Genomic DNA, 24,409 nt, shown 5'->3' with positions numbered 1-24,409 from the left:
TCCCGTAGAGTTACAGGTGGCCACGCCCCAAAAAGTGGAGTCAATTTGAGGTCAGGTGTTGAATTGGTGGTTTTATTCCCGTAGAGTTACGTGACGTCACGGGGTGCGGCAAAGTGGAGCCAGGTTTGGGTCGGGGTTGAAATGTTGGTTTTATTCCCGTAGAATTACAGGTGGCCACGCCCCAAAAAAAGTGGAGTCAATTTGAGGTCAGGGTTGAATTGGTGGTTTTATTCCCGTGAGAGTTACGTGACGTCACGGGGTGCGGCAAAGTGGAGCCAGGTTGGGGTCGGGGTTGAAATGTTGGTTTTATTCCTGTAGAGTTACAGGTGGCCACGCCCCAAAAAGTGGAGTCAATTTGAGGTCAGGGTTGAATTGGTGGTTTTATTCCCGTAGAGAGTTGCGTGACGTCACGGGGGTGCAGAAAAGTGGTTTCATTCCCGTAGAGTTACAGGTGTCCACGCACCCACTCCTTTTTCGACCTCATGTACGTACATGAGCTTATAAGACAAGTGGAGTCAGGGGTGGCAACACCCCTTTTGCACCTCATGTACATATATTAGTTCATGTACGCATACATGAGCTTATAAGACATGGAGTCCATTTGGGGTCAGGGGTGGCCACGCCCCTAATATGAGCTCATGTACGTACATGAGCTTATAATACAACTGGAGTCGATTTGGGGTCAGGGGTGGCCACGCCCCCCAGAATAGTGGAGTCTATTTGGGGTCTGGGGAGGCCACACCCCCTTTTTAGGCCTCATGTACGTATATGAGCTTATCAAGAGGAGGAGGGGGTAGCCACGCCCCCTTTTGGGGTCTGGGGCATTGCCCCGCCCCTTTTTGGGCCTCACGTACGTACATGAGCTTATCAGGATGGGGGAGGGGGGGGTTGCCACGCCCCCTTCGGGGGCGGGGTTAGAAAAGTGGAGTCTATATGGGGTTTTTTCCTCTACTGCTCTTCCTACTGCAACAGTGACCGTGAAATCAGAAGATGGCCAGTTCATACCAGTTAGATGTCTTTTTGATAGTGGAAGTCAGCGTTCCTTCATTCATAAAGATTTGGCCAATAAGTTAGGCATCAGAACAGTCACTACTGTAGATATGATTTTGAATAACTTTGATAGTATGGGAAATTCCAAGAATTATGAGATTGTTAACCCCGTAGTTTCATTGGGGAATAGGAAAAAGAGAGTATCAATAATCGTTGTGGAAAACATGCCAGAACCAATAGCAACTCCTGGTCTTTGTGAGACTATGAGAGATCTTGATAGGAGAGGTTATCGTCTTGCAGATAAAGATATAAGGTCAGATAGGATTGACAACATCCAAATGCTCATAGGTTCAGACTTCCTAGGGAGATATTTATCAGGTATGAGGCAAGTGAATAATATTGATTTATTTGAATCCCCGGGTGGATATTTAGTTTATAGTCTCATTCCACATAAAGGTACTAGTCATATCCATTGTAACAGTGCACTTGTTTCTAGAGTGAGTGTTGAGTCAGGAGAAAGTGCCCCATTGTTGGCTGAACCTCGCACATTAAACTCTGCCGTGATTGATGATACTCTTCCGGTGCATAAATTATGGGACCTTGACGTAGTCGGGATAATTCCTTCACAAGTTTCACCAAGTGATGTCAAAACTATTTCTAAGTATGAAACCACAGTTTTGTATAGCGATGGAAGATGCTGGGTGGAATTACCATTCAAGCATAATCATCCTTTTCTCCCAACTAATCACAATATAGCATTAGCTCAAATTTACAATCAAGTAAAAAGGTTTCAGCATCAACCAGAGCTTTTGAAATGTTATGAGCAGTTAAATTTAGATTTTATTGAAGAAGTTGAAAATCCAGTAGTAAGTCCCAACACCCACTATCTTCCACATCATGCAGTCAGCAAGAACTCATCCACTACACCCCTTAGAGCGGTGTATAATTGTAGTGCAAGAGTCAATCAGTCCCCTGCATCATTGAATGATTGTCTCATGACTGGTCCTTCATTAACAGAGAAATTATTTGATTTGCTAGTCAGGTTTAGAATGAATAAATTTGCCTGCATAGCTGATATTGAGAAGGCTTTTCTGCAGATTGGATTACAACCTCATCACAGGGACTTTACTAGATTTTTGTGGTTAGAAAACCCATTTGATCAAGACAGTACAGTAAACACATACAGACTTAAATCAGTTCTCTTTGGTGCTACTTGCAGCCCTTTTTTGCTGAAGATGACCTTACAGTATCATTTCCAGATATCGTCTTCACCTTATTCAGATCTTTTATTATCTAGTTTCTATGTAGATAATTTTCAATATACTACTGATGATGAACAAGAGTTAGTTAAGTTATATGATGTGGCCAATGGTGAGATGAACAAGGCAGGAATGAATCTGAGACAATGGAACAGTAATTCAGAGTTACTTAAAGATTATATAAACCAGAGTACAGAGAAATCATTTACATTCCCACTTGTAGACAAAGTATTAGGTTTAAATTGGGAAATTTCAACTGATTCTTTATTTCTTAATCAGTGTAAATTTGAACCATTACAATATGTTACAAAGAGACAATTACTGTCCCTTGTATCTTCTTGTTTTGACTCTTTGGGTATGTGTACCCATCTTGATTAATGGGAAGTTGTTAATTCAGGAAGCATGGAAAGAAAAGGTTGGTTAGGATGTAAAATTACCACCTTCATTTCTTGACAGATGGAATACTTTGGCTCAAGAGTTAATCAAGCTCCCAACCTTCAGATTTCCTAGATGCATCTGTCAGATGGGAGACTCATATAGACTTCATGTTTTTGTGGATGCTAGTACTACTGCCTATGGTGCAGTGTGTTATCTCAGTAATAATGATCAATCTAATTTTGTAGCTAGCAAACTCGTACTGTACCTCAGTTAGAACTTACGGCGTTACAGCTAGGCACTCAATTTGCATGCTGTATCTGAGACCTTTGCAATCGTTTCATTATTGAGGAAGTCATAATTTGGTCAGATTCAGAAGTTGCTCTCCAATGGCTTAAAAACAATAAATGTAAAATTACCTATGTACAAAATAGAGTAGCTCAGATAAAGGAATTAGGATCCTCTTTCAGGTTTTTATATGTATCCACCAAAGATAACCCAGCAGATCTCCTAACAAGGGGTATTAGTATAGCTCAGTTTCGCAAGTCTTACTTGTGGATCCATGGGCCTTCATGGTTGTCTCGTCCTGAAGAATGGCCTGAACAGAAAATTTATGTAATGATTTGTGAAACTGTATCAGAGGTTGTTCCTGAAGTGCCTATTCCAGAACCTATTTTTGATTATAGTAACTACTCATCTCTAAGAAAGTTGTTGAATGTTACTAGAGTTGTTTATAATTTCATTATATATGTTAAATCTGATATTAGATTAGTTGATCCTCTTATGTATTGGATCAGATATGTTCAAGATACTCATTATCCCAGAATTTGTGCCTTCCTTAGGAAGGAATTGAACAGTCTTGAACAAGATAAACTGACATTTATTAAAGAGACAGGTCTTTATTATGATGAGTATACTGGTCTGGTCCATAGTCGCGGTAGACTACACCATTCTAATTTAGATCAACGTACCAAATTTCCTATTTTAATACCTCTCAAGAGTCATTTTACTAGTCTGTTAATTGACTATGCTCATGAAAAATGTCTGCATGGTGGAGTTAAAGACACCTTGTCTTATCTTCGTCGACAATATTGGATACCAAAGGTGATATCAACCATTAAGAAGTTCCTAAGACATTGTGTAATTTGTAAAAGAGTTGGAGATAGTAGATTTGATTACCCTGGTCCTCCACTTCCAGCTGTAAGAGTTCAGTTTATCCGACCATTTGCACATACTGGCATTGATTCTTCAGGTCCCATTACCATAACCAAAACTGATGATGGTAAACCTCATAAATATTATATAGTACTTTTTACATGTACTGCATCAAGACTACTAACTATTTCAAGGCCCATAACCCCCATCCTTTGTTAATATAACTAATGAACTAGGCTTCTGATTAATGTGAAACCGAAACCACCAGAGTTTGAGACACCGACCTAATTAAGAAAAATGGAATCAAGCATCTACTCCGCATTATTGTCTTACTTTATATCGAGAAATGTCATCTCAATTTGGTGGGCATGGTGAGAACGGAAATTAAGACCTGGCAACTAAGCGCAGAATGACGTGTGTCGACCATGACGTGTGGCCCAGTGACGTTTACACCTGCCACGCCCCCCTTCTGTATGGTTATCATTATATCAGTACAAGAAATTATATATATATATACCTTTGATAGAGATAAGGTGTATTTATTTTTCAATACAGGTATGCAGTCATTAGTGGGTTGAAGTTATGGAATGAAAAAATGTTCGGTCTGGCAAAGTTTAAATTGGTCATATTATTGTATTATTCCCTGATTTCAATAACGTCACGAAAGTAATTTTAGATAAAGAGCTTAATCGTGCTATATGTGAATTGATTATTGGTGAATATGATTGTTGAGGGTGCGTACGTAATAAGATCATTATAAATATTTAATATGGCTGAGGATTGGATGGAGGTGAAAGGATAGTAATACTTTATTAACAATAAGTGTATTGTACATATGTAGTAGTATAGCAGCTAACATTTTAATAAATAAAGTTACAAGACTGAAATAGAATATATGTATATATATATATATACATATATATATATATATATATATATATATATATATATATATATATATATATATATATATATATATATATATATATATATATAAATATATATATATATATATATATATATATATATATATATATATATATATATATATATATATATATATATATATATATATATATATATATATATATATATATATATATATATATATATATATATATACATATATATATACATACATACATACATACATACATACATACATATATATATATATATATATATATATATATATATATATATATATATATATATATATATATATATATACATATATATATTCACTTTTTATTACCCCTCAAAACTGTCTAAAATAAAGTCTTCCTCTTCGTCGTCACTGGCGAGACTTATGATGATGGGATCCACACTGTCATGGATATTATCTAATGACCAGTACTCTCTCTCAAAGTATTCAGAGCGCTGAACAGCATTTGCCCACACGTCCTCTGTCACATACAACTTTGCTTCATTCAATCTTGCATTGAGGTCCGTTCGTGTAAAATGGTGAAGGGATGATCGAACGTACTTCTTCATGACACTCCATACTTGCTCAATAGCATTTAGCTCTGGGTGTGCTGGTGGTAGCCGCACTACTTCATGACCCCACAGGCGAATGGTATTATCCACTGTGAATCTGGGAGGTGGTCGATTTTCCTTGCATATTTTGAGCAGTTCAGGTCGCAAAGCGTGTGGTGGGTATGTGATATTGCGCTGCCGCAACCAATTTATTAGATCGCCTTTTTTGGTGCCAGTAGTTGGACAGTGGCTCTCCTCTGTAAGGTGACTGTGGTAGGGAGTGTTGTCGATGACGAGAACTGATGGCTCTTCTAATGATGGTACTAATTTGGTTGTCAGCCATCGCTTGAAGAGTTCGGCGTTCATTTCGCCATGGTAGTCCCCACTACTATTCTTTGCTGTATAGCAAAGGAATGAATCTTCAATAAAGCCCTTGTTAGTACCAGCTGCTACCACGACAAAGCATTCACCATCTCCTGGCGGAACCTGTCGGCTATACTCGTATGTGGTAGTTGTGAATGGCTGAGCTGTGTCCACCCATTCTGTGTTGTGGCTCATCCTTGTAGTGAACCATGTCTCGTCTAAATAGACCACCTGTCTTCCTTCCTCACGAGACTGTTTGAGAGCCTGAGAGCACGGATCCTTTTTCATACTATGTCTAAGGACTCTTTTCTAGCATACATTTTTCGCTGTGTCGTCTTATATCGAAATCCCATCTTGTGAAGTACTCTCCAAAACGAAGTTTTCGATGTGCCTTCAAGTAATATTCCTTCCTTCTTGAGTTCTCTTGTCAGAGTAGTAATTGTAAAGGTATCCTTTGACAAGAACTTGTTGTGAACAGCTGTGTGGAATAAGACTGTGCTGAATCTGATGAGGGCGGTGATAATGGTGATGGCGATGGAACTCTTGATGGCGATGGAGCTATTGATAGTGCTGGCAATGAGGGTGGTGATGGTGATGGGACTGGTGATGATGGTGGAGTTGGTTGTCCTGCAATTGGTCGTGAATGTGTGGTGCGCCTGACCATCTGACGAACGGCATTCCTTGTCATATCTATGACATCACAACTCGGTCATACGGTCTGTTTGGGTAAAAAAAATATTTGTTCTCGTGTAATTATCTATCGAACAACCTCTCTCTTTATCTCTTTATATATATATATATATATATATATATATATATATATATATATATATATATATATATATATATATATATTTATTTATATATATATATATATATATATATATATATATATATATATATATATATATATATATATATATATATATATATATATATATATATATATACAGTATATATAAAGAGAGAGAGAGAGAGAGAGAGAGAGAGAGAGAGAGAGAGAGAGAGAGAGAGAGAGAGAGAGAGAGAGAGAATCTGATAATGCATAATATTCAACTATACATGTCCGTGATGGTACGCCATTAAACATGACAACATGATATCAACCTATTCAATCCAATCTTCAGTTTATTGTTGTCTTGTTCCCTCTTGTAGCATGTTAAGAGTCGCAACACAAAAGCATTACGACAACCTTGCGGATAAAGGTGAAGCATTGAAGACATGATATAAAATGTCAATAGTAGGCAGTAAGCAAGGTGTCAGCAGGAGCCCTTGTCAATGCCTGTATCTAACAGACGTGTACCTTCCCTAGCACGATCACCTCTCTGACTGCCATCCGAGATTTTGATTTTTTGTCTTCTTTTTCGTAAGAATTACCTATTAATTAAATAATAAACACAAGTGAGGCTAAAAATGAGTTTATTCAAACATTCCATCAAAGATCAGTATAATTCACTACAACTTATATATTATTTGATAACCATACAATAATGGGGACGTGGCAGGTGTAAACGTCACGGGGCCACACGTCATGGTCGACACACGTCATTCTGTGCCTAGTTGCCAGGTCTTAATTTCCGTTCTCACCATGCCCACCAAATTGAGATGACATTTCTCGATATAAAGTAAGACAATAATGCGGAGTAGATGCTTGAATCCATTTTTCTTAATTAGGTCGGTGTCTCGAACTCCGGTGGTTTCGGTTTCACATTAATCAGAAGCCTAGTTCATTAGTTATATTAACAAAGGAGGGTGTTATGGGCCTTGAAATAGTTAGTAGTTCATTTAGAGTTAGCATCTAACATGAGTGCATCAACCTTTCATTAATATTTTTAGACGATTCCGCCCCGGTTTCTGTGATCTCTGACAATGGTAGTAATTTTTTGGTCAGCGCCAAGGTTTTTAGTGAATTATTGATACAAAGAGATGTAAAGGAATATATGGCTGTTAATAGAATTCAGTGGAAGTTCATCGCACCTCGTGCTCCTTGGCAGGGGGGATTTTATGAACGCCTTATTGGGCTAACCAAGTCCTGTCTGAAGAAGGTGCTGTTCAAGAAAAGAGTTAACCAAGAGGAATTAGAAACAGTGTTAAAGGAAATTCAGTGTAAATTGAATAATCGTCCCTTAACTTACAGTATATAGGTGCTGAAACTCCCATCGAACCTCTTGCCCCAATTCATTTGTGGTGTGGTAGGATCATTAGTCCTATGCCATCAATAGTGTTGGATGATCAACAAGGTCCAAACTTTTTGGATCATAGTGAAATTAAGCAGCGCTATAGCCAAGTGTCTGTCATTCTTAACCACTTTGAAAATATGTGGAGAAATGAATATTTAACTGCCCTACGTGAAAAACATTACGGTAGCTCACAAGCATGCCAGGATAAAGCACCACGTGTAGGGGACGTAGTTATTGTTGAACGGCCAGGTCCTCAACATGAGTGGCCTTTAGGTCGTATTGTGAAAGTGTATCATGATAAAGATGGTATTATAAGAGTAGTGGATGTTCTCTACAATGGATCAATAACTAAACGTACCATAGACAAACTGGTTCCTTTGGAAATCCACTCACCACCCCCCCAGAAGCAAACTCTTGCAAACCCAAAATGAGCGGTTTGTTTCAGGCTTGTGATAGTTGCATTTTGAGTTTGTGTTCTACGAATAGCAGAGAACAGTTTGTTTCATGTACTCTGAACGTTTACCCCCAAAATAACCAAAATAAGTACATTGTATACAATACACACATTATTAAATAATGTATGCTAAGTAACTTATGAAAAACGCCATCAAATTGCGCTTGAACTACAAGTTTAAAGATAACTGGAAATTTGAATTTGGCGGGCTTCTCCATTATCACACAACATAGTACATCCGCATGACAAAGTAGTTCTCCCTAGTCATATTATGCAGAAATTGCTTATGGGTGCGTATTTACGTTATCAGTGGAATGCATATCCGTAATCTTTAATAATATGTTGACATATTACTATATTATTGCCAATTTACATGGTAAAGCGCATTGGGATTTGCCTGTCTAGTATTGTTCCGCTTTGTTTACAAAGAAAAGGTATGTAATTTGATTTTCCTGTCATTAATTGTAGTTTTAATGGCCTTGTCTATGCTGTCCTAAATGAGGTGGAAATGCCAGACAAGAAAAGTGTCGTAGAATTGTCTGAAATATAAGAAATACTACGTAGTTTCCTTACTGAAATCTTGTCTCGGTTTAGCCTAAACTACTTACCTATTAGTAGGTATATAGCTATGATACTGCATTGTCTGTACACAAATCAGTTAAATAAGAATAATAGGCTAATCGTAACCAAATCTATAATTGTAGGGAAAAGCTCCACGGTCGATATTGGTATAATAGAGGTAGCCTAAATCTACCTTAAACTAGAATACCTATCCCCTGCTGTTTCGGAAAATAGGGCCTAGACACCTACGACTGTAGTAGAAAATGTTTCGTAGATATAGGTACCTATTAATTGACAACAACCATCTGTAAGTGTTGTTAATACTAACGTAAATATACCACATAGGTAGATAGCCTAACGTAGGCATTAGGGTAAAACATCGTCAAATGATTCATTGTATCGGCAAATGGTCCATTTTTTCACTCGATATTTAATTGGTGGAACAACAATATAATTCAATATTTAAGCATACCATGCAAAAGATTGAAGTTTCGTCAACAAAATGAGATATGAAATGGAATGTTTGTTGACACAAGTGACTCTGCAACCTTTGAGATGTCGTCAATTTTCAAAACTTAAGGTATTTTGACAAAAATTTTCAAAAGCGTCATGGAGCAGAGTTTGCACTGCTCATGGCTGGACTTTCATTAACTTCTGTTTAATCAGAAATTATGGCCTTAATTACTAACTTAAAAGAAAACACATTGACCTTTATTTTTTGTAGGCATACCTAGGCCTAGATCATTTCCTAAATATAGGCTAGCTTAATGATTATGCACCTTTTGGGGACCAATCATATTTGATTTTACTTAAAAATATATGTATTTTACTTTCATAGACTTTTTTCATGGACAAAATTATAAGATTTTTTTTAATGTGATTTTCAAATCACTTATGATCTTGCCCAAGAAAAGTTTTTTTGGAGTACAGTACCTTGGGATGATACAAAGTGTGCCACTTGAAGGTAGACTATATTAGTGAATGTATATCTCAATGAACTTTGAAAAATACATGGTTTTTAAAACTTATAAGAGATATTGTGAAGAAACTATGTTTGATTGATCATAATAACCTTCACAAATGTATAGGACTATGAAATGTTAAATTTTCATAATCTCACCCCGTCACGTTTTACCCTCCCACAATTCCCCCTTTAGTGTTAGTACAGTATGTAATAATGGTGACAGATGAGGAGGCCCTCTTCCAGGTACTAAAAACTACCCACACCTAACCTCTAATAATTTAAATTATTACCTGTACCAGTAAGTTATGCAAGATGTATGGCAAAACTTTCAAATCCCTTTCTTCATATTTCCAGGTACAGTTGTTACTGGTACTGAAATTAGGATCGAGGTAACAAATTCATCCCATCAAGAAACTAAAGTTATCCCCACTATATACACTATATTTTGTGTTTAAAATTTTACATTTTGACTCTTATATCCTGGTACCTACTCTACTATACATAATGTGATGGGATGCCACTTATTTTGCATGCCTTGTATGATACTTTGACAATGAGCGTAAATTGCTGCAATAAAGATTTTATAAAAAATTATTTCATTGAAGAAAGAATAAGGAAACAGAAATTGAGGCAAATATATATAAAAAAGAAAGTAGCAGCACACAGGCAATCAGAAAGAAAAAAACGAGAAGAGGCACGAGCGCTGGCTCTCGCTAGAAGAGTTTTGGGTAAAAGTGAGTTGGAAAGACATGGTTTTTTAAGCTGTGATGTGGTACCAGATACCACTGGTACTACAGAAAGTAATCCAGGCACAGCTGTGTTAATTTTTAGACAATGGAAAGTATGTACACACTTCAGATGAGGAGGCAGTAGGCCATAGTCACAATTATGATGGTTATTGTTCAGAAGTGAGTGAAGGTGATAGTGAGGTTTTAGATCATCATAATTTACATGTTGAAGCTGATGCTCCTGGTACCCTCTGGGATGATTTAAGATCTGCAGCCGTCAAAACATGCATGACTACAGTGCAGGTAGATGCTGTTCTTAGTACTCTTCACAAACACAGAAACCTATTTGGCATCATCCCTAAATCATATAAATCGCTATGTAAAGTCACATACCCCCTATAACTCAAGCCCTCAAAAGTAAGTCAGGGCATGATTACTATTATTTTGGGTTAGAGGTCCAGTTGAAGTGTTACTTAGAGCTTTATCCAGAAAATGATGTTAAGAAACTGGATACCATATCCATCATAATTAACAATGATGGCTTACCCTTATTCAAGAGTAACAACATAAGTTCTTGGCCTATACTAGTTCAGATTGCTAATTTAAGACCAAGGAAGGTATTTCCAGTTGTACTGACTGCTGGATCAGGGAAGCCTCACGACTTGGAATATTTGGAAGATTTCATCACAGAAGCCAGGCACTTGATGGAAAATGGATTAGAGTTTCATAACCAGAAGTTCTGCTTAGCTATAACAGCCATTGTATGTGATGCCCCAGCTCGGGCTCATGTAAAGCATGTCAAACAGTTCTCTTCAACGCTTGGGTGCGACCAGTGCGAGAGCATAGGGTTCCATGATGGATACCGAATGACTTGGCCTCGTACTTGGAAGCTACCACTCAGAACTGATGATAGTTTTAGAACTAAATCACAACCAAGTCACCACAAGGCTGATGGAAAGGATAGCCCATTCCTGAGGCTGAAAATAGACATGATCAGTTCCTTTCCCCCTGATTTCATGCACCAGAGGGGAGGATGCATGAAGAAGTTATTGAACTGGAACATTTTTGGCCCAAAGTCAGCAGGAACTGATCAGTTCAAGTGTCGTATGTCTAGTAGAAATGTAGACACTCTTAACAAAAAGGATGATACAGTTGAGGGATTTCATTCCAAACTGCTTCAGCCGTAAGCCACGTTCATTTAAAGACTTCGCTTACTTCAAGGCAACTGAAATCCGTCAGTTGCAACTATACACGGCTAAGATTGTATTCAAGAATCTGATGGCCACAGATGAAAGCTACCAGAATCTTGTCACATATAACAGTGTGTGTGCATTGCTTGTAGATGAAAGGACTGCACAACCCTACTCAGAGTACTGCCAGTTGTTAATGAAGAAATTTGTTGATAACTGTCAGGAAATATATGGAAATTCTTTTTGGTGTATAATGTACACAGTCAGCTACACTTTCCTCAGTGGCTGAAATGCATGGTAGCATAGATAATGTTAGTGCTTATGCATTTGAAAGCAAACTAGGGAACTCAAAAAAATGGTGACGTCTAGCCATCGACCGATTATCTCTTTGGTCAAGGGTGTTCAGAGAATGCAAGCAGCTGCATGTACAATGAAACTGAAAGACATTACGCACAGTATCAGTACAAAATCCCCAAACAACATATATGTTAACATGGAAAAGGGCAAATGCTTACAGGTAATAGATTTCACTGATGGAACAGTGTCATGCATGGAGTATGTTGCATCATTCCCTTTTATGAAAAACCTTTGACTCGAGAAAGATTGGTTGTTACCAGGTGCGAAGACAGGATTACCGTTATGTCACAGTGAATACAGCTTACATCATGAAATGCAGGAGAGGAATGAAAATAGACATTGATAAGTTAGAAAACATGAATTTGCCAGAATATGAAAACATTTCCATTATTATGGCAATGCTTCATGACCAGGACAACTGTTTATACTAAGCATAATGGTATCTGTACTGTGCATTAGCTCTAACTAAATGAGGATTTATACTTGTAAAAACTTATCTGAACATATAACATAACTATTGTGCAATGAACTCGTGTAATGTTTATGCAGGAAGGACAGAAGTAAATATAATCTAGTAATTAAAGAACTTAGTGTACTGTATACTGTATAAGGCAGTGGTGCTTAACATTTGTGGGCTTTCACCCCTTAGGGTTAATCTTGAATCAGCGGTGGCCCCCTTATCCCCAAAGAGCAAATGTTTCAGTAACCATACCCTATAGGATATGCTGGCTGAAAGCAGCAATTTCTCCATAGATAAACTAGTGTCCTATTTAAAATAAAAGAATCACTCCCACCAAATATAATTCAGTATGGTCTTAATAGTATAGTAATCTGTAGCTATACCAACTAAAAACATAACCCCAGTGTAACAAAGTTAATTTAACTTTTCGTACCAAAGTCATTTTGGCTCCACTTATACTCCTCTCCTATACTTTTCATCTTTCCCATGTAGAAGTGCATAGCCCACATACCCAGTTTTCTTCTTGATCTTCATTCATTTATTAATTTCCCAGGGGAGGCGTGCCCATAGTGTACTAGTAGAGAGCAAGGCATGCAAAAATGAAAGTGGGGATTTTTTTTAAGTACAGGTATTCTACATTTGTAAATTTCTCATTTGTATATTTGTGGGATTACTTTTAAGCTGATTTTACAAGAGAAAAGGGATGTAAGTTTAAACTTAATACTGCCATACTATGTAACCTTTTATGGAGTATGTGACATTTAAACTTGCTATACATATACCAGGTAATGTACATAATACAGTATTTAAAAAAAAAAAAACAAATTTCACTCTGGCTCATTTTTATTGATATCATTGTCTTCTCAGCAGATTTGAAATGTCCTCTTCCGAGTCAGAGCTGAAACTCCTCCAGCAAAGAAGATGTGTTCCTCACAGTCTTCCATCATTAATCGTGTTTCTTCAAGGCAGTCGGAAAAAGCACAAGTAGGTTGTAGAGAGGTGTTATTTCATTCATAGATGTTTGTAGTCATGCAGAATGTTCAGTGTGTGCATGTATGAAATTCCAGTGGACAGGCAGAGTGCATATACTATGCTGTACAATATTATATCAGTGTACTGTACAGGTACATTGGTATTTCACCTGTGAATTTAAATGTTTTGAGCTGATCCATTCTCACTTCAAAAGGGATGAGATTCAATTGCATCCATAAAGGTAAAAAGAACATTTACATGATTAATTGATTTAGTGTATATAATTATAGTAAGTATACTAATTAGGATATATTAGGTAGTCTGTATGTTGTGCACAGAAATGGTGGGCTGTGTTTGACTTCGCAGAAGACCATATCCTGCTGACAGTTCCTGCGGGCTGGGTCAGGACAATTAAAAAGTCAGACAAAACGGGCACAACAAGAGTCAAAACTAAATGTTTTTGGCCTAAAAGGGGATCAGCCGATGAATTAAATGTTCAGAAATTAATTAGAGTTTGTTCAGATCCTGATGTTAATAAATGGGATTTATTAGCAGGAGTCTTGAAAGGTTTTTACAATAGCCTTAGAGACGGTGATGCAGACATCACTGAGAAACTTGGTACAGTCAGCACCAGTTCCAGTGCTGTTACTGATTTAGAAGACTTATTCGAAAAAAAAAGCTGCTTTAGCAGTAAAAAAAAAAACAAGTTATAGACCCAGCCCCAGGACATTCAGTGATATCGTCAGCAGATCTCCCACTCCAAATGTAGCCAGGACTCCCACTTCAATGTCCCAGACAGGGCATAACCCCAGCCCCAGTACCTGTACTTCAAACAGTATACTTGGTATGTATCAACAGTAACATATATACAGTATGTAATTGAATTAAAATATCGCCATTTATTTGTATTTTACCAAGTAAAATGGTATATCAGCACTACCATGCATTCTTAGTAAAAATTTTTGAAAATACTGCTGTTAACAATTACAGTTTAGAACATTGCAGGTAATTATACTCTTTCTTTAATTTTAATTATACTCTTTTTTTTCCTTTTACCAGCCCTTGCACTTGGTGTGGAGTTTGTAACATTTTTAGCAATGTGTGAGTGGTGGTTGAATGAGATAATTATCATATCTTTTCCTCACACCTTGATTTCAATCTGTACTTCCAGATGTGAATGCTGAAAGTGGTGATGAGAGCCAATCTATGCAAGTTACATCTGAGAGGAAAGCTGTTGATGGACGTTACAAGGCTGACCTTAATGGTATTATCATTCTACTTCATTTTCTTTGACAGCATGCATTACTTTACTGTATCTCAGTCAGTCAGCAGCAAAATCTCATCTCCGTTTTGGGGGTGAGAACGGACCATCTGCTCAGGGGAAAAAACTTTGTGCATGCACTTGACTCACTTTGCTCCTTGTTATAGAATGTTATAATGTAAAACTACCTAATTCACTCCTCGTTAGGGGATTATCACACATCTGCAGAATAGAATTAGCTCAGTATTTTTAGCCAAGTTGATTCTGGGGTCTCTGGGCACTGATCATCCTTTATATATACCAAATATAGAAAATTGGACATAATCTTGATTGTATAAGATGTTCCATTTATTAATGAACCTTTACATTGCTACCATGAGAAACAACACAAAAGATAGGGTCATGGTTAATTACCTTCTTTTTTGTAGAGTGAAAAGAATTACGCATACGGTACTTATTTGCACTGATGAGATTTTTCAGGAGATTTGAAAGGAAGGACCGGGACCTCAAAATGAGACCCCAGAATGATCATTGATGCCTTGCCTGATGGCTCATAGTTGCAATACAGCGTGCTTGTTTCGGTGCCATTCTTGATTAGAATATGGTATATGTGACATACCCCCTTAAACTGACAAATCTGAGATGCAGACCCTTCAGTTTAATGCATCTCATAAGTTGCTCTCGATTTCATTAAACTTTTAACTTCTTTTATTGAATTGTTTCCAGGAGCTGTTACCCCAAGGCCACAAGGAAGGAGGCTTTATGATGATGTACAGGAGTCAGTTCGCAACAAGACCAAAGGAGACGAGAGGAAGGAAAACCAAGTTAGCGGAAAAAGAAGGGTGAGACAAAATATAGGATTTATTTTCTTTGTACTGCAGTAAACCTACTCTGTAACAAAAGTCTCTTATCAGCTAGTGTTGGAAGACATTTGTGTTGCACCACTTCGCGGATTGGACAGAGGAGAATGTGTGAATACCGAACTTCAAAATCCTGCTATTGTCTATTGATCATAGATACAAAGTTCTTCACCTTTCCCTATCCCATGCAGCCCAAGGACTGGTACTCAGTCTCTGGTCTGGGCAACAATCTCCTTCCTTGTCTCAATATTTTTCTTCCTCTGATTTTTTCACTGAAGTACAAGTTTTGAGTTCTGGATTGCATAGTAACTTAGTAATCACTAATCAGTTCTGTATGTTGCTAAATGCAGGCCCCACTTTATGGTCAGATCAAGTCTTCAGACTACTTAAAAGAAATATATATGCGCTGTAGTTTATGTTGGTTAGGATACTGGAGACTTTTTTTTTTTTGCCATGGCCACCTCCCCAGTTGGAAGCTCCCTGGGGCAAGGTGTCACAGATAAGATAAGGTTATTCTGTGGTACCAAAAATATGAATGAAGCATCCAGTGAGGTGAAAAACATAATTTGTCCAAAGTGGGGTTGCTCTATCTCTACCATATAATTTTTTTTTTACTTATATCAATTAGCATACATAGCATAATTTTGTTACTGCAGGATATTCAAGAGCAAACGCTGCCGCTACACTTGCTTCAAGAACTCAAGAAGGATGTCCAAGAATTGAAAGAGGATGTCCGCCTTATCAAGAATAGGATGGACATGTTGGACCCTAAGTGTGGTGAAAATAAAACTGTGGAAACCACTTTGGAAAACCCCTTCGAGATACTTCGGTCATTTGGCTTCAGAGCCAATTCATTGGAAGAAGTAAGTGAGCTTTTAAATAATGGCAGGATACAAGTACATGCAATATGGTCATTAGTTGCCTAGCACTGAAGAATAAATTACAGTTGGGAATTACCCCCAATTAATAAATAAGGGTACCCAACCTTTCCTGGTTCTAATATAACCTCTGCACAATAATTAATACAAGTCAGATTTTTTCATTTTGTATACTGGTTGTTCAGTATAAGAATATAACTTCTTTTATGTCCAGACAGGAGGCTGAACGTCATCTTGTTTGCAGCAAGATATCGGATAAGTAATGTATTTTGTCTCTTAACAATGCTGCTGGTGTTGGTAGTGTATAGCTGATATTATAGTCTAGTCAACCCTTGATTTAACAAACTAATTCGGTGAAAGCCTGTCCATAGGTTGAAAAGCCCTTCTTTTTATTGTACAGTTACTGGAGGCATATTTCTGTAGCTATTTGTGTTTTTCACTTTGTGGGAGGTTTTCTGAAATTATGTGGTAATAAACAGAGTAAAATTAAAGTATAGTACCTGCTTGATAAATTTTCGAAGCATTGGGCAAAAAGGGCATGCTGTTTGTAGTTGATGGTATCAATTAAACCGATATCCGTTAAATTGAGGGCTGAATGTAATTTATTTGGGAAAAGATGCTTTGCTTACATTTACTATACTGTTACCTTTTTAAGCTTGACAAACTTGCACTGAGCCACTTGCAGGTGCAGAGGATTAATGAATGAATGAAAACTATGGGATTTAATGGTGGTTTACATAATAGAAATAATAAAATATCCCTCACATTTCTAATTACAATCAAATCACAATTTTGGAAGGGATTAAGGTCATTTGTTCTCTGCACCTAAAAGTGACTAGGTGTAAATTTGCCAGCTTCAGAAAAAGTAGACTATAAAAAAGTGAAGACCTTTTTTTCTCATCTGTGTTCACATTTTGGTGACTGTCCTCACTGTCATCAATATTTTCAGTGCCATAGGCTGCCCCTGCTAATAGATAGCCTGGCAAAAATGCCTCTAGACAGTCAGACTAGAATTCTCGAATAATTATTACCGCTTACGTCTTTCAATGTTGGAAATTTTGTTTAGACTTTTTCACATTAACATACGTTTGTTATTAACTTCCATTTTATCCGGGCATCTACATCTACATTGTTTTCATCATATTTGCATATAATTAGTACTGTCACTTCTGTCTGTATGGGTAATGAGTATATGTACTACATATACTCACTACTGTATTATAATGCCAAATTTCTCACCTTAATTATCCAGAAAATAACTCTTAATATTGATTTACTTCATAGTACATTCTCATTCATTCCCTGTGCTTGGGTGTTCTGGGTTTTTGTTACAGCTGTGTAAGCCTACAGTAAGGCTTTTTTACTTCCTGAGTTGTATGCATATATTGTCTGTGTGAGATTTGGTGACACACATGATATCCAAAATGCAACCATTATGCTTAAGGATTCCTTGTACATTTTTTTGTTGATTTTGTAGTGTTTAGCTTCCCTGAGAATGTGTGGCCTCTGCAGTGACAGCAGTGGAAAAATAATACTTCCCACTGATTTCTAAGGTGAATTTAAGTCCATGACATTTGGGTGTTATTGTATGAATAGCGGGTGCATGAGGTTTATGCACGTACACTGTACAGTATGTACGTGGGTCACTTTTTTCATCCGCATGTGTTAGTGTTACTTTTGCTAATGTATTTTAGTTAACTTTGTTTTGGGTATGTTCTTTCCCCAAAAGTATTGCAAAATTTATTTACTGTCATAGATAAGTAAAATGAATGGGTAGGTTGAGCTTACAATAATTGTGTATTAACTCCTAGACGGCGGGTCATAAAAGGACACATTTGCCACCCATGGCAGGTGTTTTTGGCCACCCCCATAAATCAATTAAAAACCATTGTTCCCCTGTAAATCATGAACAGTGGTCAAGAAAATCATGAACATAGTCAAGTAAAGGTTACGAGGTGAAAAAAGAAAAAAAAAAACATATATTATTTACTATATTTTCGAATAAGTTTTGATGGATTCATCATATTAACTAAATTTATTCATATCAAGCATATGAAGTAATAAAAGTAACAATAAGTACGCAAAAACACAAAATCACATTTTTGGCTAGAGAGACAGGGAGAGAGGGAAATAAGGAAAAAATTCATCTAAAATCATGTGTCATCAATAGGGTCCCTTCTTTAACGACTGGAAACGCTTCCTCTGACTTAATTCAAGTACGAAATAACAAAAACCTGGATGTTTCCAGTAGAATTTTTTTTTTTTTTTGCTGGTAACACCTGTTACCACCTGCTTTTTGAGTACACAATGGTACTGGTAACATTTATTACCACCTGCCTTCTGGGGGTTAAACAACGCTGCCACATTCAAACTCTATCTTAAGATAATCTTGGGTTTTTCCAGGACAAACCATAATGTGACATTCACCACATCTCTGGATTTTTTGTAAAAACTTCACACAATGTAGGCTTATGTTTACTATGAATTTGTATCAAATTATAATGTTTTAATATTTCTGGTTTTTAATTAGGGAATGGTTAAAAGTGCCAATTTTTCCGCACCCACTATTTTAAAATTTAAATATCTTATTTTTAAGTTAGCAAATTTGTGATTAGTGCATTCAGAGGTTAAAAATAGCTCTTTTAATATTATATTAAGCATTTTTTTGGCTACACTAAAAACAGAAAAAGTTACAGAAGCATTTTAGTTCACTTAAGCTTACATTGTGTAAAATTTTAATAGAATTCATAGATGTGATGTCAAATAAAAAAATTCTCCTGAAATCACCCCCTTGACATTGTTAAAGGATGTGCAGTGCTTTTCAGGTGATTTTCAGTAAGAAATGGTCATGTCTGCAGTTTTTTCATTATAAATACAGGAAACAATATTTGAATACTAATAAATATTTGTTTTATCAACAGCTTCTTGAGCGGGAAAAGCAGTTCTCAGAGGAACACCTAGATGGCGAGAAGAACAGAGGCTCCTTTTAAAAGTCCTCGTAGAATTAGCGCCAAAACCAAAACATGGAAGTAAAATCTCGGCATTGGACATCATTCGAGTGTCAATGCAGAGACTTGCTGGCGACTGGCTTTGGCAATATATTTGTGCCACCGGTAGATCGGGGACAAAGATGTCCATGAGCAGCAAGATGCCACAAATAAGGGATATAATTCTCCTTACTGCATGCAAGACACTTTCAATAGATCCAAGAGAGGCAACAAGTGCTCTCTCAGTTTATTTGAAAAACACAAGCACTAGAGCATCATCCAAACAACACAGGGAAAAAGCTAGGTTAGGTGGGATAATAAGGTCAAATAACAGTGATGAGCATGGAAGAGCTCAACCTCATTCACAGGGAAGACAGGCTGGTAATGACTTTCACTCTGGAGGTGCAGATCCTGGTGATATAGCTCTGCCAGTGAGGATTCACTGTCTCTACTAGGTCTACAAGAGATATCTGATGACTCGGATACAAACTAAAAATTAGTAAGAAAATCATATTCAACATACGAGTCTGTATCTGAGTGGTCAGATCTATCCTAATTCTAGTAGCTACCTCCTCTATATTTATTTTTCTTTGCTATTCATCCTTCCTGGGTAAAAGCTCATAGACTGCATACCCAATTTTGTTCTTGATATTTATTCATTCAGTTTAAAAGTTAAGGCAGCAGTACTTATGATAGCTACTGTATGAAGCATCTGGAATTAGAAGGATGGATACCGACATATTGTAGCTTTCTAATATGTAAAAACTAATTATAATACATTTAATGCGTTTATGGCTGTACTATAGACTATTGAGTGAGTCATTTTTGTTGGTGCTTTATGGACTGTAAGAATGCCATGAGATTAAATTTTCCTATATAGCCACAGGCTATATAGCCCTTGTGTATAAGTGAAAAATTGAACGGGTTTGCATGTTGTGGTTTTGTACATGTTAGCTTCATCTAATTCTATTAGCATAGTCTGTCATAGAGGCGGCTAGACTTGGCTGACCTTGTTAATACTAAACTCCATAGTTGTTTCTCCACACCCAGGAATGCCATTATTTAATTTATTTTCTTGCTGAGTAAATGTGTACATATGGTACTGTGTATGATAAATAATAAAATGAAGATTGTACAGTTTTGAATGGTGATATTAAATGAAATTTTAAGTGTAATGGGGTTTCTTCAACATACAGTTGAAAAGGAATTTACTTTATATGCTATTTATGCCTACAACTTCAAGAAGATTACAGCAGACAAAAAAAAAAAATCGTTGTGTAGGTACTTTATTCCATGTTCTTTTCTGTTTATTTCCTTTGGGTACTTTTACTGTATAATGGAAAGATTATTTTGTTAAATGTAATGTATTATGATTTATAATAAATTGGTTCTTAAAATGCAAGTATATTATTCAACATTTTGGAAACATTTAATCTTTGTGTTTGACAGATGGGTCATCATAACAGTTCACTGATACCAGGCCCCTGTTTACTGCTAGGTGAACATGTACAGGCTCAGGGTGTAAGGTGACTTATAGGCTACCTAGCCATCTTGCCTTCCTTGGGGATCGAACCCAATGTATATAGGCCTACAGGCTATTAGCAGAAAGGTGCTTTTCAGGTTTTTTTTAAGCTTTCATGAACGTTCATGAAGGTGCTTTTCGGGTTCGTTTTAAGCATTTATGAACGTTCATAAGACCTACTATGAGCTCTTTTTTGTTTACAAAAATGGGTAGTTTTAGTGTCGTTTTTAGGGCTCATTTTAGGTTCACGAACATAGGTTTGCGCGCCTTGAGGAGACGTTTCACAAACTCTCATAGAACTTCAAGTTTCCGGGTGGGCACTTATAAACTCCACAATTTTGCAGGGCGAGGAATCACAAACTACTGTTAGTGGTGAAACCGAACAAATGCAAGAAGATAGTGTAAGTGAAGTGCGTCCCATGAGGAAAGCTGCGTTAAAGGCTGCCAAGCTCCGACGCTATCTTATTGATCATGATCAAATCTAAGATTTGATTCTTTGCTTGTTGGGAGTGTGTCGAGTTTTTCGACTCAACAGAAATAGTTTTACTGATGTAAGACATCTGATGACGTCACATGAAAGGTCTGATGTTTCATATTTGTTTCTTTGATTCCACTGTGTTATTAGTTGGAATTGAGATATATTTTATTATTGCTGTTGTATTCACTAGAAGGTGTTTCTCATTTTCCTAAGTTTATCAGTTTTGTACAAATAAGTCAGTTTCGTTTGAGAGTTGTGTTCGAAGTTCGGACATGACTTAGACTCAAGTATTATTGGGGTTATTGTTGTTTATTGATAGTCATCATTAATTGGGTTATTATATTTTTGATATTGTTAAATCATTTAATTTTTCCATCTAGAAATGCCCCCCCCCCCCTTTTACTACTTTATGGCCAAGCATTTATTTCATTGTCTTGTTTATTGTAACCTACAAACAATGTGTTTTGATTGAGAAGGCTGGGAGGCAGATCCTGCCAAAATGTGTGTAGTTGCCAGAGAGTCGTGCTTAAGAGAACGCCTCAGCACCCGTTCGCCGGGATTTAGCACTATATGCACTCATTTATAAGGACATTAATGCTAGGGTAGCGGTGAGTATGTTGTGATGGGCCTGTCCGATGTAGTCATCCGTTTCAGTTATTGTATGATAGCCTTAACATAGGATAGCTTATACCTCTAGATGACTTAGGCTACGACATTAGCCTTTAGGTATGTCCTAGAGACCATTTTTGCTCTTATCTATGAGCAGCTTGATTTAGGCTTTACGGCATGATTATAGTTGCCGTGCATCTTATTTCATATTTTGATCTGTTGATCGCTTTTAGGCTAGTCAGCCAACATTGTAGGCCTCACGTGGAAACATAGCTTAAAGTATTCTACTAGGTTAGGCCTAAGTGCTGTTGTTAGACTAATACCCGTGCGACTATTTACCGGCCCCAAGGGGGGGCCACAGTAGGTTTCAATCCATTGTTTACTTTGCTGACCCATTACAGTCCTTATGCTAATCATGCATACACATGTAATTGTTCATTTGTAGCCTAGCCCCATATCTTAGGCAACAGGTTAGGCTAGTTATGTGAGAAGCCTGTTAGCCTAGTAATCTAACCTTTCTGTTGTAGCGATCCTACAGCAAATGGTCATATCTATTAATTTATGTTTATGAATAGTCTTGTATTGTCTACTGAGGACTGTAACGGGTGGGATTCTTGCTGTTTGAAATATTGGTGATATTAGGCTTAGTCCATATGTTAATAAAACAAGTTTATACGTTATTTCATGTCTACACGCATGATACTTTGTGGTTCATTGCATTCTTTCAGGAAGCATTGTTGGCATTTCCTGAAAGATAGATGTTCAGGCAGATTTACCTACCTTCATTATAGCCTATGTTGCTAACAAGTTTGACATATAGTTGTAAGTTGATTGGCTTACCCAGCATTGTAAGGTATGTGAAATGGACATTTGTTGATTTGCTACAGACCCTTTTTCTAGTTAACCTAATGGAAGTATTACCCTCCATGTTGTCCAGGAAATATTTAATATATTGTTTTATTGTGTAGTCTGAATTGACCAACTTTCCTCCACAAAATTATCCATGTAAACTTCATACATCTGGCAGCTTTGGCAGATGAAGATGAAGATAAAGAGAGAGAGAGAGAGAGAGAGAGAGAGAGAGAGAGAGAGAGAGAGAGAGAGAGCGAGAGAGAGAGAGACGGATGACAGCAATTGGTTCCCGGAATCGAGTCATAGGGGTTTCTTGACCAATCGAGTTCCTTTTTGAGTCATGTGGGAGGAGTAATGTGATGTGATGTAGGCAGAGCCTGCTACCTTCCTTTTGGGCTAATCCATGGAGAGAGAGAGAGAGATCGCTTTTCCTTTTACACTTCCATGATATATATATATATATATATATATATATATATATATATATATATATATATATATATATATATATATATATGGCATATAAGATGAAGCTTTGGCAGATGAAGATGAAGATGAAGAGAGAGAGAGAGAGAGAGAGAGAGAGAGAGAGAGAGAGAGACGGATGACAGCGATTGGTTCCCTGAATCGAGTCATAGGGGTTTCTTGACCGATCAAGTTCCTTTTGAGTCATATGGTAGGAGTAATGTGATGTGATGTGGGTGGAGCCTGCTACCTTCCTTTTGTGCTAATCCCTGGAGAGAGAGAGAGATTGCTTTTCCATTTACACTTCCATGATATATACTGTATATATATATATATATATATATATATATATATATATATATATATATATATATATATATATATATATATATATATATATATATATATATACACACACACACACACACACACATATATATATATATATATATATATATATATATATATATATATATATATATATATATATATATATATATATATATATATATATATATATATATATATATATATATATATATATATATATATATAATAAATATATATTATGATAACCCTCCTATCATTATGTTGTAATACTATAACTCTATCATTATGTAGTAACTAATAACCCACCTATTATGTATATGCTGGTAGCGCCATCTATTGGTTGCTTTTTGTACCGTACATAGTGTATGAAATTACCTCCTGTTTTTCCCTTGTGGAATCCTTGGAAATGTTAACTTCCAAACTCATTACAACTATGTCTTTGAGTTCATTATCCGGTGGCTTACGATTCTTTTGTTCATTACAGTTATTAAGTGGTTTTTTGTAATTATTGTTGAAATATTCTTAAGTTAGTTAAAATAAGTAAAATTCTTGTTTAATTTAAGTTTTGGTTTGTTAATGCACCTCGTAAATCTACTTTACGCTACATAAGCGTTGTCCTCATCACTTGGAGTTAATGAATGGTTCAAGTGGAAAGTTTAAGCAGTGACAAATTGGGGGCCTGA

General features: G+C 36.7%; 3 protein-coding genes and 1 pseudogene across 6 annotated transcripts; 3 read left to right on the top strand and 1 right to left on the bottom strand.

The window, feature by feature from the left end:
* Positions 1-872: 872 nt before the first annotated feature.
* On the top strand, positions 873-4,357 carry LOC136838068 (uncharacterized). The gene is made up of 3 exons (XM_067102913.1): positions 873-2,361; positions 3,118-3,906; positions 4,335-4,357. Exons 1-3 carry the CDS (start codon positions 873-875, stop codon positions 4,355-4,357), a joined length of 2,301 nt encoding a protein of 766 aa, XP_066959014.1.
* A 673-nt stretch (positions 4,358-5,030) lies between these two features.
* LOC136838066 (uncharacterized) lies at positions 5,031-5,906 on the bottom strand. The gene has a single exon (XM_067102912.1). The coding sequence runs from the start codon at positions 5,904-5,906 to the stop codon at positions 5,031-5,033; it is 876 nt and encodes a 291-aa protein (XP_066959013.1).
* Positions 5,907-7,558: 1,652 nt separating this feature from the next.
* On the top strand, positions 7,559-12,302 carry LOC136838065 (uncharacterized; annotated as a pseudogene).
* A 63-nt stretch (positions 12,303-12,365) lies between these two features.
* LOC136838073 (uncharacterized) lies at positions 12,366-20,867 on the top strand. Of its 4 annotated transcripts, none has more exons than XM_067102918.1 (8): positions 12,366-13,217; positions 13,380-13,496; positions 13,823-14,328; positions 14,656-14,748; positions 15,472-15,587; positions 16,262-16,468; positions 16,702-16,742; positions 19,405-20,867. In XM_067102918.1, exons 3-8 carry the CDS (start codon positions 14,271-14,273, stop codon positions 19,442-19,444), a joined length of 555 nt encoding a protein of 184 aa, XP_066959019.1. In that variant the 5' UTR covers positions 12,366-13,217; positions 13,380-13,496; positions 13,823-14,270; the 3' UTR covers positions 19,445-20,867. The 4 variants fall into 4 exon arrangements, with proteins under 4 accessions (XP_066959019.1, XP_066959021.1, XP_066959020.1 ...); XM_067102920.1 differs by having other exon boundaries at positions 16,698-16,742; XM_067102919.1 differs by lacking the exon at positions 16,702-16,742.
* The last annotated feature ends 3,542 nt before the right edge of the window (positions 20,868-24,409 follow it).

Source organism: Macrobrachium rosenbergii, unplaced genomic scaffold, assembly GCF_040412425.1.
Source record: "Macrobrachium rosenbergii isolate ZJJX-2024 unplaced genomic scaffold, ASM4041242v1 13913, whole genome shotgun sequence".
NCBI classification, from domain to species: domain Eukaryota; kingdom Metazoa; phylum Arthropoda; class Malacostraca; order Decapoda; family Palaemonidae; genus Macrobrachium; species Macrobrachium rosenbergii.
The sequence above is the reverse complement of the archived record's forward strand: the minus strand, read 5'-3'. Positions and strand labels throughout refer to the sequence as shown.

Coding starts and splice junctions, on each gene's coding strand:
- LOC136838073 (XM_067102918.1), top strand. CDS start 14,271: ATGTCCCAGACAGGGCATAACCCCAGCCCCAGTACCTGTACTTCAAAC. Junction 14,329..14,655: donor TACTTCAAACAGTATACTTG/GTATGTATCAAC, acceptor CTGTACTTCCAG/ATGTGAATGCTGAAAGTGGT. Junction 16,743..19,404: donor TGCAGCAAGATATCGGATAA/GTAATGTATTTT, acceptor TTTTATCAACAG/CTTCTTGAGCGGGAAAAGCA.
- LOC136838066 (XM_067102912.1), bottom strand. CDS start 5,906: ATGAAAAAGGATCCGTGCTCTCAGGCTCTCAAACAGTCTCGTGAGGAA.
- LOC136838068 (XM_067102913.1), top strand. CDS start 873: ATGGGGGAGGGGGGGGTTGCCACGCCCCCTTCGGGGGCGGGGTTAGAA. Junction 2,362..3,117: donor GTTATATGATGTGGCCAATG/GTGAGATGAACA, acceptor TATCCACCAAAG/ATAACCCAGCAGATCTCCTA. Junction 3,907..4,334: donor CATAACCAAAACTGATGATG/GTAAACCTCATA, acceptor TTTTCAATACAG/GTATGCAGTCATTAGTGGGT.